Source organism: Dermacentor silvarum, chromosome 4 (assembly GCF_013339745.2).
Source record: "Dermacentor silvarum isolate Dsil-2018 chromosome 4, BIME_Dsil_1.4, whole genome shotgun sequence".
Taxonomy (NCBI): domain Eukaryota; kingdom Metazoa; phylum Arthropoda; class Arachnida; order Ixodida; family Ixodidae; genus Dermacentor; species Dermacentor silvarum.
The window spans coordinates 65,546,980-65,560,966 of NC_051157.2; the positions used below are offsets into that span (position 1 = coordinate 65,546,980).

The window sequence follows — 13,987 nt, forward strand, 5'->3', positions numbered from 1 at the left end:
ATGGCGTTCGCCAAAGTGGCCCTGGGTGTTTTCTTGGCGACATTTGCTAGCGGCGTGGGCGCCGAGGACGACGGGCCGTCTGTACTGAGGAGCATGCTGGCTGCGTTCGCGAAGCAGGCCGGCCAGGACTGCGACCCAACTCCGAAGGGCAAAAATCTAGCCGATGAGGACAAGGCCGAGCTGGTCAGGAAGCACAACGAATACCGGGCGCGGGTGGCTGGGGGCGGCCTAGTTAATTTCCCGAAGCCAACCAACATGATGAAACTGGTGAGCGCGGCCACACCTTTTTTGGCTAGATTTCAAAACTGTTCATGCATTTAGCTCCTTAATTAATTGTGTGCTGACACGTTTTTAGACTTAATCGCCGTTATTTATTTATTATTATTCTTTTGGCGCAAGCGAAGCGCTATACATCTCGAATACCCAGATAAATGAAGACGAGGAGAACCTAAACGCGCCCTAAATATTTTTGTCCATAAGCTTCTCTAACAACTATTGTTTGTTTCGTTTGCCAGGATGCGTTTATGTTGTGACGTCGTGACGCAGAAATTGGTGACGTGGGGGCAGAGCATCGTGACGTCTTGGCACTCTCGCTCGGTCATCTGCATAGCTGCGCTATATCGGGTCGCGCAGGGAATAGCATCAGAGTAGACGACCAAGTGAGTCGGAGGGAGTGGTGAAGACGTTCTGCTCCCACGTGACTACCGTCTACATCATAAAGGCACGTGACACATACCACCTGTGAAGCGAAACTAAAACTGGGCCTATAAAAGCTAAAAAATCGGGGTAGCTTCCACTAGTAGCGCAAGGCTAAAGACACGGCGGAGCTGATCGGTTCCTAGCTGGTCATGGCTATACGAAGTGATGCTAAGTTATACGAAGTAATGCCAAGTGATGCTAAGTTATACGAAGTGTATAAGCATTTCCTCGTGGTCCGTGACATCAGGGAGCGCCTCGCGAAGCACTTGCTGTCCGAGCACACGTAGGGGAAGTGGGGCAAAAGCTATGCACTGTGTACGGGCGGCGCGCAGCATACGACATGCTGGGATGACGTCACGGCGCATGCGCAGTAGCGCGCAGCTGGTGGGAGCTCGGCCGAGCCACCGCCAGAGGCGCCTGCTGCAGTGACGGTAGGGAGTCTACATGCAACGCCGTTAAAACAAAACGGCGTTGCACGTAGGCTCCTTAAGTCACGGACAGCGCTAGCGTTCGGCGCTAATGCGGGGAAACGGAGAAGCCCGGATGGCGTCGGCAGCACCTGTGCGCGTTGCCTCATTGGTGCTGCTATAATTTGTTTCTCTCTCTCTCGCTCTCGTTTTCTCTTTCTCTCTCCCGAGCATAGCGCGCGATGCTCCGCGAGGTAAGAGCGTTGGATTTAGGCTCCCTACGCGAAGTGGTTGCTAAGCAACGCAGTGGCAGGCGGCACACTTGACGGCCGGCTTAAACAGCTCCGCTGTTAATATAGTAAACTGAGGCTTCCCAGTATATCTTCTAGGGATTCGAGGTCTGGGACCTTTATTAAAACTTAAAAAGAAACAAAAGCCAGAAATGCCTTCCCAGTACTTCCATCATGACCTTACGGATTATAATAATTTTTATGTGTCAACTGGGAACTCTGTACCGTATCTGTCTCAGTCCTACACGGACAAGAGTTGTACAAGTTACAGAAAAAAAGTAACCGAGAGAAAAAAAAGAAGTTATCATTTACTGCCCCACGAAAGTGATTGAGCAATTACTCAAAAGCAATCGATTACTTCTACATTGCTTTCCACTGAACTTTTGTTACCATTGTATAGCTACAGTAAAAACAAGGAACTGGCCTTGCCCTTTCAGTGTACCCCCTGCAGCTCCTCATACAATGCTTATCTGCCGTACCCATTGCTCAAAAAAAAAAAAAAAAAAACAAAAAAAACAATTACACTATCTTCCCGAGGGGAACCATGGGCTGATGCGGAGCATCGCGGTCGTTATAACGGCGTTCACGCGATGTGATAAGCGGCGCGCTCGCGGTCGCGTGCAGCATCGGGAGCAGCCTCTCGTTGTTGAAGTTTACACGCGGCTTCCCGTTCTCGAACTTCGGGTCCCGCCGCTCGCTTCGTACGTTTACGTTGAACTTCACGGTCCCGAACCTCAGGTTCTGCTGCTCGACGTTCACGAACCAACGCGGCTTTCCGTTCTCGAAGCTCAGGATCCGCTGCTCGACGTTGACGTTTCGAAGCGGCTTCGCATTCTCGAAGTGTGGAATCCGCTGCTCGACGCTGACGTTTCGAAGCGGCTTCGCGTTGGCGAACTGAATCTGGATCCGCTGCGCGTCGCCGACGTTTACGTTCTGCGTCGCGAGCTCTTCTCTGCGCAGCCTTGTTTTCAGAGGTGCTTGCGGTTCTGTTAATGAACTGGCTGCTGCTGTTTGAAGATGTGCCAGACAGTTCGTTGACAGATTCGTTGGCGTCCATTCAGCGCATCGAACTGCGCAGCGTGACTAAACCGAAGCAGCAACTGAGGCAGCGGCGCATGCACCGGGTTTATATAAGCAGCTGGCGCGGAGAGGAGGAGGAGAGAGGCGCGCATGCGCGCGCTATCGCACAGGTGGCGGATGAAGACACGGAGGGAGAAACGCGTTATCGAACAGATGGCGTGGAGAGGAGGAGAGGAGGAGAGAGGCGTTATCGCACAGCTGGCGAGGAGAGAATGAGGAGAGGTGCGGACGGACGCCGATGCCGACGCCGCAGGACAGGCCGCCGCTATAAGATGCTCCGCATCTAAAACAAATCTAGTCATCGTTCCTAGCTTTTTGTTGTTGTTGTGAGGACATCAACAGTAATACTGAAAACTCGCTCAAGGACGAAAAAGTAAGGGAAAGACTGGGAGTATAGTAAATCCTGATTACTAGCGTAACAAGACAGGGACTAAAGAAAGAATAGGGACCACGCTAATCCCGTGTTAGGCTAGTAATCATGTCTTATCATGCTCGTTACCAACTAGCCTAACTTTCTGCCTTAAAAGACAGGGAGGTTATCCAGTTCGCTCTATGTGCGCGCTGGCGGATTGGGCGGTGTTGTAACATATAAGGATCTTGCACGGATCTTGTAACATCTACGGACCTACACGTAACAATATTGCTCCTACTCAGCAGCTGCGTCCTCTATGAAGCGCAGTGCTTCATTGTTGCCAGGACTTGGAGAAGACGCTCCTGTTTGGGCTAACGAAAAGCTGCAAAAAAAAAAAAACAATCGTCCGTATGTGATTTCCAGGCATTGACGTCCTAAATGACCTTCACTATCCAGACATACCAGCACCGGTTCAATGTGCAAACGAGTACTGAACTCCTGAGCTTTGCCTGTCCGAAAAAAGCGCATTCACGAGTTATGCTGCGGGGCACGATCACTGGTGTTCTACTCTACGTTTAGCAAAATTCCGGTTCTCGAAGCTGCGTCGCCTATTTCAGCATGTCTCGTCAATAAAGTAACTGTGCCCATGTAATTGATTACTGAAAACAACTATTTAACACAATGAGCGTTACCGAGTAAACAAAGTAATCGTTATGTTACAAAATTACAAAAAATGCAACTGATTACAGGTAATAAATTACACGTATATCGCTAAGCGTGGACTGCTGGGCTAGTTGGTTGTGATTGGCACTATGAAACATCGTTCCAGCGCAGAAATAAACACGGACGAGGAGAGAAAGACAACAAGAACGCCGGCTGCGTTCTTTCTCTTCTCGTCCGTGTTTATTTGTGCGCTGGAACGATGTTTAATAGTGCCAATCACAACCAACTAGCCCAACTGTCCACGCTTAACAAATTACATGTAATTTGTTAGGCACAAGTCTGATGCACACATACCTTGAGAACTGCGCGGCTTCTATTCAGGAGTTGCAACTTGGGCCCTTACATAAGTAATTAGGGAAATAAATATTAACTGACTGTCATTTTTTGTGATTGATCGATGGCCGTTCCAGAACTGTTCTTGTGTACGAACGCCTAATAATGCACTATCCCGGCTTCAGACTTTATTTACTGTATTAAGTTAGTCAACATGGTGAATCCCAGGGGTCCAAGCGGGGAGGGCATACATAGGATTGCTAATATACACACAATATAGGTAAACTTGATACGTTAAAAACTATAGTAAAGCTTCACACTGCAAATTGAATTAGGCTAACAATTACAGAAAAGCACGTGCAATAAAATTCAATATAGTCGCGCGAAAAACTCTCAACATACGGATCAAAACAATTTTAATATCGGCACTCTGCAAAAGAAAATATTGTGGGATAAAGAAATAAAAAAAAAGAATTGTTTGAATATGCTAGCGAGTGCGAGTGCAGTATTATTACTCAGACTGTGTCTATGACAAGAGGCAGTAATTGTGTAGTTATAGCTGTAAAATCGTGTCGGGAAATCTCATAGTGATTTCCTCTCTTGCTCTCTTTGGGACTTGGTACCATTATTGTTTTTTCTTAGACTTCCCTCCAGTATTAGGACGTATGTATAGCGACTAGAGGGCTTTAACCACCAGAGGGTAATGGCCTTCATAACGTGAAAACGATGCGCTTGTCTACACGAGGTAGCTCGACACTGTTCCCTTCAGCCAAACACTTACATGCAGTTTTCATTTTTAATGCGAAAGCATTATACTCGCTGACAACTTTCTGTGGCAATGAAGGGAAAACTACAGGCGCGTGGATGCTGCACATGTGTTACCGCGTCAAGTAATCCGGCAGCGTTGGGCAGTGCTTTTGGTTGCTCGGAACAGACGCCGAACAGACGCAGCTTCCACGTGCGACGGTTTCGCGTTTGCCCAGACGCGGAAGGAAAAAGCCGCAAAATAAGTGAACTTTTACACTCAGTGGTGTGTTCTGTCTTATTTAACTGTTGCTAATAAGCTGTTTATGTTTTCTCTTCCCCAGCTTAAACCAACGTGGATTAAAAACGCGGGACTCTATTCAGAAGCGCTCACTTGTGCGCGCTTTGCCACAGAAAGTTGTCCGCGAGTATACAGTAAATGCCCCATCACGCGAAAATCCGGAGTCGTCGGCGTCGCCGCCGAGCGATCGTACCAAAAATGGCCGACGGTTCAAAGAGTAAAAACACAAAAAAAAAATGCTCTGATTGACGATAAACTTCTCAGGGAGATTCCTCTAAACAAAGTAAATGAATGGCATTGAAAAGAAAATTTGGTAAATTTCGGTCTGGGTGCGAATCGAACCTGGACCCTCCGGTGTTCGATACGAGCATGCTTCCCCGATGCTACGGCGGTTCCAGGGTTCTGGCAGACTGAAGGTGTGTCTAGTGCGTGCGTCATTGCACACGTTACGCCGAAAGGTGTGGCGTATAGTGCGCGCGTCATTGGGCAGGTGACGGTGGCGCCGCTGAGCGTAAAGGCTGAGCTGTGGTCCTTCGAGTTACGAACTCCTCGCGGGCGAGCGAGTCCGTTGAGACGCTTGGCACGTGCTATTTGCCCTTACCGAGGTGCAGTTAGAATGCAGGCGAGAGCTTCCGCGGACAAGGAACGCGTGGGGGGAAAAACCTATCACCAAAGGCACTATAATGTTTTCCCATTCCCATACGTGAGAAATCTTAAGTGCCTCCGACGAATTTTATTCAGGTTTATTTTTTTCATGCGAGCTCTACCGTCGCTGACTCACTCTCTTTTCCACATTGTAATTTAAAGGACTGGAACAATGAACTGGCAGCCAACGCCCAGGCCACGGCGGACAAGTGTGACACCACTGTGCAAGGAAAGGGAACCATGCTGGACACAGGTAAGCACACGGCGCTTGCTTTCAGGAAGGTTGAAGTCCGCAAGTATACAATGTGTTTCACTGAAACGGCTCGTGAATCGTGGGGCACGCTAATTGAAAAAGCCGGCTCTGAAGGGTTGCAGTTAAAGTCGATTTGGCCATGTTTGTGATGAACACGAGAGTTTATTGTCATGGTGATTTAGAAATAGACATGGCTGCCATTAACACGAGATCTCCAGACCCTTACGCAGAGTTGTGATATGGCTTCGTATTAAAACATCGTTGCACTTCGACTAAAGATCCAAAGCAATGGTGTAGGTACAGTTGTGTGAATAATTACCCGCCGCGGTGGCTCACTCAGCTAAGGCGTTGCGCTGCTGAGCACGAGATCGCGGAATCGAATCCCGGCTGCGGCGGCCGCATTTCGATGGAGGCGAAATGCAAAAACGCCCGTGTTCTTGCAATGTAGTGCACGTTAAAGAACTCCAGGTGGTCAAAATTAATCCGGAGCCCTCCACTATGGCCTGCTTCAAAATCGGAACTGGTTTTCGCGCGTAAAACCCCAGAAAGAAGAAAGAAGAAGTTGCGTGAATATGAGGGGTAGTGTAGGTAACTATGCAAGTAGATTTTATTTCTGTGTTAATAGTTCACTAATGTGAACTAATGTTCACTAATGTGTGTGTCGTTTTACGTAACAATATTTAAACACGTTTTGGTCGGTAACGCCCAAACATGGGGTATGTTCAGGGATTGCTTTTGATTTACTCATAGGCTTTCGCACTGCTGGAAACTCGGTGCATAAGTTTCATTCGGTAATTATTTTATTGCGAGGAAAATGAGCGCTTTAACCGTGTGAATTTTTGATACAGACTTTAAAGGCCTCATCAGTAAATTAATTTCAGTGTTCACTGGTGTTATGTCTAAGTCGGGATAGATCATACTGTCACGTGGTAGTGACGGTCAAGAACAGAGTAGTAAAACTGTGAATGGCAAAACTAACTCTTTATGGGGCGAACCTGTGCCCAAAAAGACAGGCACAACAAAGCATAACAATAGCGGCGAGAATCTGATCAGCGTGTGAAGCGCGTCGGCTGTTATACATGAGTCATCGAAGGTTCCAGAGTGGTCGCTGGTGCCTGCGTTTCGTCCAGAAAGTACTACACAATTAGCGTCGCGCACACAATCAAATTACACAAGCTTCGGTGACAACAGTCAACGGGTATAGAACCATCGATAACGTTCGAGAATCTTCCGATACAGGCAGGCGCGTCTTGCGCTGAGCGATAACTTTAGTTGTTAGTGGGTCAGATGCAGTCCGCGAGAAAAAGATAAATTTGTACACGTGTCAATACTTCGCACCAAGGTGTAGACTTTGAATGCGTGAAAGAATATTTGATTATTAATTATTGTCCACGTGACTTACACGTCCTTGTAACAATATACATATATCATCATCATCATCATCTCATCATCATCATCATAATCAAGCAGCTTATATTAAATTCCACTGCAGGACGAAGGCTTCTCCCTGCGATCTCCAATTATCCCTGTCTTGCGCTAGCTGATTCAAACTTTCGCCTGCAAATTTCCTAACTTCATCATCCCACCTGATTTCCTACCTATCCATTCTGTAACTCTAATGGTCCACCGGTTATCCATCCTACGCATTACATGGCCTGCCCAGCTTCACTTCTTCCGCTTAATATCAACTAGAATATCGGCTATTTCAGTTTGTTCTCTGATACACACGTACCGCTCTCTTCCTGTCTCTTGACGTTAGGCCTAGCAATTTCCGTTCTATTGCTCTTTGCGCGGTCCTTAACTTGTTCTCGAGCTTCTTTGTTAACCTCCAAGTTTCTGCTCCATATGTTAGCACTGGTAGAATGCAATGGTTGTACACTTTTGTTTTCAACGACAGTGGTAAGCTCCCAGTCAGGATTTGGTGAAGCCTGCCGTATGCACTCCCACCCAATTATATGCTTCTGTAAATTTCTTTGTCAAGATCAGGATGTATATATATATATATATATATATATATATATATATATATATATATATATATATATATATAGTTCAAAAAATAGAAGCACGTAGGAAAAACATAACAAGACTTTACTGACGTTTCGGCCGGGGTCCGGCCTTCATCAAGAGGCCGGACCCCGGCCGAAACGTCAGTAAAGTCTTGTTATGTTTTTCCTACGTGCTTCTATTTTTTGAACTACTTCTGTGCCGGCTCCGGTTACTCTTTACTTCACTTATATATATATATATATATATACATGAAAATTGGACGAGCCGAAAGTAAACCGAGGGGCCCGATTTTTATTAGTAAAATCGTAAGAAAACAACAAACAATGACACGAAGAACAGCATAGAGGTAATTCCCCTATGTAGTTCTTATTCGAAGTGCAGAAATTATAAATAAGTGAAAATTAAAGTGCATGAAAATACAACTGGCCGCAGGTAAAATACGAACCCACGCCCTCGCATTACACGTGGCCAGGTTTAGTGACCAGTTACCTTCAACCAAAAATTAATGTAGACGTGACACCTGTGGCAGAAAGGATATCCAAATCCGCCGCGAAGGTCGTGAGTGCTGGCACTGGCTAAAACTCGCAAAATTAGTTCTTGTAGAAAAACATAAATACCCAAGAAAATGGATTAAAAAACGGCGGCGCTGTAGGTCACTTGTTAACACCATCGCACGCGTAATGTGAAGACGTGTCGTGTGTTCGGATCCCACCTGCGGGCATGCGGGTAGTTTTTTCATCTGCTTTCATTTCCATTTATCAGTTCTTTAATTCAATTAAGAACTACGGATAATATTTCCCTTATGCTACCCTTAGTGTCATTGTTTGTGGGCTTCTGATGATATATTGTTAATCATAACCACATAAAGCCAACAGACAACGAAGCCAAGGAAAGCATCGGGGAAATTAAGTGCGGTTGAAATTGGAATGTAGAAAATAATGAAGAAAAGGGCAATGAGAGAGGACGAAAAGATAACTTGTCGCCGGCGGGAGCCATACCCGCATATATATGCGGGTACGGCTCGCATAGCCGAACTATAGATATTGAGTGCAGAAGTATCATGTACAGTGAAATTAGCTGTTAGGGACAACACTTTAATGTGCGGCGCTCCCGTTACTGGCGCTCTAACTTTAAGTACGAGCTGAAGCAATGTCAATGCACTACATGGGTAAATAAATGTGTATAAAGGTGCCAGCGCCACCAACCACAAGTAACATGCGACAAAGCCGGGCGATCGCAGTAGTGCCAGAGGGGAACACTTGCACGACGCTCACGTGTTCCCTTTAACAGTGGGCAGTACTGTACGCCGTCTATTATCGGGCTCAGCAGTTTACACTAATGTAGCCGGGCTTTGCGGACAGCTTTCCCGTAGACACTCGCTGCGCGTTGCCCAGGGTCTTTCACCGGAGTGAAACAAATCCAGGACTTCGCTGTCGTCCCCGCAACGCCGCCGAAACCCACGCCGCTTAAAGGCGCCAACTTTATCCAGAAATGGTTCGACGGGAACGTGAAGTTTAAACCTGCGGACTTGGACAAGTACCCGGATCAAACCGATGCGGAGGCGGAGAGATTCGCACAGGTATGTGCATCGACACGACTATGTGTGTTATCCTTTTCTTCTTTTTTTGTGCGACATGACACTCGAATAGCGCAGAATTGGCAGCACTTCTGTATGCAGCCGTTTTTTACCGGAGAGTGCGTAAACTTGAGGAAAGGACGGAAAAAAAAAACACCGCATATCCACGAAGTGAATGATGATGAGTGGGCGAAGCACCGGGGGATCATTCGGACAAAACGCCGGAAGCCGGAAGCGTTCTCCGAAAGCGGAACCGGAAGTGTAACCGGAAGCGGGAGCCGGCTTCCGGTTCCGGCTTCCAGAAGCCGAGCTTGGCGTACATTTACTATGAACACACACACACACACGCCTATATATATATATATATATATATATATATATATATATATATATATATATATCAGAGCTACGGACTACGAGGGACAAGGCTCAGCCCTAAGGTGCTTCGCACCTAAAACCATCCGCGATATACTGATACGCCTGCTCTCATGGCATGCTTTAGTACCTGTCAAGTGTTCGCTCGCCAGGGCAAGTTGTCGTCAGCTGTCCCCTTCATTAAAAAACCAGCCCAGAGGGGGCTGTGCGTACAGCTATCGACTGAAGACGAGATTAACTGCGCTTGCTGTAAAACAGTGTTCGAGAGTAACAGATTCTACTATATTGTAACTAACGAAAGTGCAGTACTTGTGCTCGAATACTCAGAAACAATTTGCGCAGTCATCCGAACGATGTTACTGCAACGGTCAGATGTGGCCGATGAGCCGTTGGGCACTTGTTGGAGTGAATATTCTCCAATAGTATTTTTTTTATTGCGCTTTCATGTGGTGTCTCAGCATTACTCGGAATCATCTCCTTCACGCGCCGGATATTTCTGTCAATTTAAACATTAGCTTCGCAACATTTCTCGCATCTTAATTTCAGAGTCACGGAAAGCGTATACAACTGCAAAACGAATTAAAAACTTTCAATTCTGCAGGGAGTTTTGTCAAGTTTACAGAATGTGCACACCATGTGAGAACTCTCGACGGGAAGGTTAGAAACGAGCACATAAAATACTTTATCTTCGTCTTTCAGCAATCCATCACAGAATGCCGAACAGTACGGTGTTTCACAGGCAGTTCTTTAAATGTCTATTCAACCTAAAAAATGAAGCAGGTCATATCCTGCTGCGAATACCATGCATTGTGTGGGTGGTATCCTGTGTGTATCCTGTTTCTCACGTCCTAATAAGAATTTGTAATATTGTGTAAACCGCCACATTCTGCCAAATGTAAGAAGTTGATTCGCATGTTTTGAAATTTAGACTTGAAATTCGCACACCTCTACATTGTAGGGATGTGCGAATAGTGATTTTTGAGACCCAATCGAATACAAATCGAATAGTGTCAGATGCGAATCGAATCAAATAAAACATCGAATACTTTTGAAACAGTTTTTGAAAAATGAATAACCGTTATGGCAAATAATATAAAACGTTCTTCAAATTCCAGTATTGTTGAAGTTAGCAAGTTTCTGGCATCGCATAGTACGTTATGAAGCGTTTGTTAAAAGGAAAAAAGGGAGCATTAGAAGCAAGCAAGTAGTTGGTTCGAATGCACATGGCTCTTCAGAGAGTGCGAATGATCGCTGTACAGCCTGTAGACTATGGCTACCTAAGTGATGTAGCCTGCTCCACCGCGCAAGTTCTCATGTTTCATGTCTATGCGACGGCATTTACCGTGCTTTTGCTCCACTATTATGTTTATTTTGGCACAGTTGACGTGTTGAAATATTCGAAATGTATTAAAAAAATATTCACATTTACGAATATTGACTATTCGATTTGAAGACACTATTCGATTCGTTATTCGACAATTTCGAATATTCGCACACCCCTACTACCGTGTGTGTGCGTGCGTGTTTTGCACTGTCCTCGTATCGTCTCGTACAGTTAGCTTCTTGATTGAGGACAAATTCTCTCCATACTTCAAATTTACTGTTTGTGTGTGTGTTTCAGCTTATCTGGGCTGAAACTCGCTCCATAGGTTGCGGCTACCAACAGTTCAAGTTAAAATCAGCGCCAAACGACCCAGCGAAGGAAATCCTTGTGTGCAACTACCACCCTGGGTGAGCATAGTCTAACGTATGTTTAAAAAAAAAGATATAAGAAGAACGAAACAAACACTCCGATCTGATTGTTAGTTCTCTTACTCAATTTTGTTTTGAAACACATTTTTTTTTCATCATTTCTTGGGACTTGGCTATGAAACAAGATTCTCACGATTGTGACGGCATATCATGCACAACGCCCTTCTACCCCTACAGAATTCGATTCGGCTTCTAGTTCTCCAGTGATCAATGCAGAGGCTTGGCGACTACGCTGGCACTTGTCATGTCGCATTGTGCCTGAACAAAACTTTGGCAAACGTGACCCTCCCCTTACCCCCTTGCTTACTCATTTTCCGACTCGTAATTTCTTTTCGCAGTAAAATTTACGAACTCAAGCCGTCTATAAAGTCTTCAGAGCCAATATAGCACCTTGAAATATTACACTTCGGAAACAATATTTAGACTGAATCTTTAGGCGAGCTACTCATATAAAGATTTTCTAATGAACACCGTCTAAATCTTTCATAGCTTTTTTTAGTGCCTTCAGACTCTACAATTTTGGGATATTCCCGTGCAGTGTAGCTTTCTGACGCATTATTTGCGCAGTTGAATAAACTATTTATGATTGTAGCTTCACGTCAAAGCATCTATACACATTATAGTGATTAACAGAGGCCGTACAAAAGATGTCGCTATATAGGATTGGGTAGGAGAGAGTGAGCTAGGAGTGTATGAACGCTGCGAAGCACTTGTGGCCCTGACGAAGAGACAAACGTGAAAACAGACTCTACGAACACACCAAGTATTGTTCCAAGCACCAAGATCACCAAGCACTATTGATCACTTGAAATTTCCATCTTGTTGAGGATATACCGTATTTACTCGCATAATGCTCGCATAATGCGTATTATTTTTTTTTCGCCAGAAATTGATGGGAAGTGCGACAATTACGTCGGGAAAAATTTTCGATAGAATTTTCTTCCTATAGAATGATGCCTAATTCACCCCGTGGATATGCGGTGTTTTAGGGGCGAAGCTCCTTAGGGTGTGGGTCTGTCCCTCCTCTGTAGTATGTAGTAGTAGTAGTAGTCGTCGTAGTAGGTAGCCACGTCTACTTTTATGAAAAAAAAAAAACAAAAACACCGCATATCCACGGGGTGAATGATGATGAGTGGGCGAAGCTCCGGATGGAATCATCGGTAAACCGTGAATCTTCCGTGTAATTCGCCCAGTCTCGCCGCACTAAATCGAACGATTGACTTTCACCAATGGCACGCGCCATATGTGACGTCATTCCTATTTTATAACAGCGCCCTTCATTATAATTGCACCATCTCCCGCTTAAGGGGACGCTAGCACAAACGCGTTAAAAACGTGCAGTACTCTCTAGTAAGAGAGAGAGGCCACAGCGTCTTACGCAGCCGTTTACACATGCCGGAACGTGCACCGCGTTTGCCGACGCCATCACATGACTGCTGAGAGAGTATAACCCCCGTATTCATAAACGCTTCTCGACTTGAACTTGACTTGCCACCGCTTTCAACGCGTTTCGAACGCGCTGCCCAAGGCGGTGGCAAGTCAAGTTCAAGTCGAGGAGCGTTTATGAATACGGGGGTAAGGCGGAGAGGCCACAGCGTCTTACACCAGCTTCTTACACGGGCCGTAACGCGCTAGCACAAACGCGTTAGAAACGCGCAGTCTTTCGTTAATGTTGGGTATTTATTGGCATCGTGGTGCGTGTGTCCATGTGCGCTTCGTGGCGTAGTGGCTAGCGCCGCGCGTTCGGAAGCGAGTGTTTTTTTTTTTTTTTTTTTTTTTTAGGAGCGAAGCTCCTTATAGCGGCACCCGTTCCGTCCCCGTCGTCGTAGTAGTAGTGTGTAACCAGTCTGAGAAAAATGAGAAAAAAAATTCCGAAGTTGTGTCCATAGCGCGGAATCGAACCAGGGACCCCTCGCTTCCGAGCGCGCGGCGTTAGCCCACTACGCCACGAAGCGGACATGGACAAACGCACCACGATGGCTATAAATACCCAACATTAACGAAAGGCCGCGTTTCTAGCGCGTTTCTAACGCGTTTGTGCTAGCGCGTTACGGCCCGTGTAAGAAGCTGGTGTAAGACGCTGTGGCCTCTCCGCCTTACCTTCAACGCGTTTCGAACGCGCTGCCCAAAGCGGTGGCAAGTCAAGTTCAAGTCGAGGAGCGTTTATGAATACGGGGGGTATACTCTCTCAGCAGTCATGTGATGGCGTCGGCAAACGCGGTGCACGTTCCGGCATGTGTAAATGGCTGCGTAAGACGCTGTGGCCGCTCCCCCTTACTAGAGAGTACTGCACGTTTCTAACGCGTTTGTGCTAGCGTCCGGAGGCGGACTAGTCCACCGGGAAGTGCGGACGCGCAAACATCGGCTCCCGTTTCCTCAAATGTTTTCGGTGGTAAAGTCCGCGAAAACCCTTGATTATTGTGCACCATTCAACGCAGTTTGTTGCGGTGATCAAGCCGATACCGGATTTATTTCGGTAGGTGCTTTTTTGGAACTATTATACGACT

The 13,987-nt window shown here is 46.2% G+C and overlaps 1 protein-coding gene across 1 annotated transcript; it reads left to right on the top strand.

Moving 5' to 3' along the window:
• LOC119448664 (scoloptoxin SSD43-like) lies at positions 1-11,463 on the top strand. Its single transcript, XM_037711894.2, has 4 exons — positions 1-267; positions 5,677-5,767; positions 9,172-9,356; positions 11,350-11,463. The coding sequence occupies exons 1-4, from the start codon at positions 1-3 to the stop codon at positions 11,461-11,463; spliced, it is 657 nt and encodes a 218-aa protein (XP_037567822.1).
• Positions 11,464-13,987: the final 2,524 nt, after the last annotated feature.

Coding starts and splice junctions, on each gene's coding strand:
- LOC119448664 (XM_037711894.2), top strand. CDS start 1: ATGGCGTTCGCCAAAGTGGCCCTGGGTGTTTTCTTGGCGACATTTGCT. Junction 268..5,676: donor CAACCAACATGATGAAACTG/GTGAGCGCGGCC, acceptor TGTAATTTAAAG/GACTGGAACAATGAACTGGC. Junction 9,357..11,349: donor AGGCGGAGAGATTCGCACAG/GTATGTGCATCG, acceptor TGTGTGTTTCAG/CTTATCTGGGCTGAAACTCG.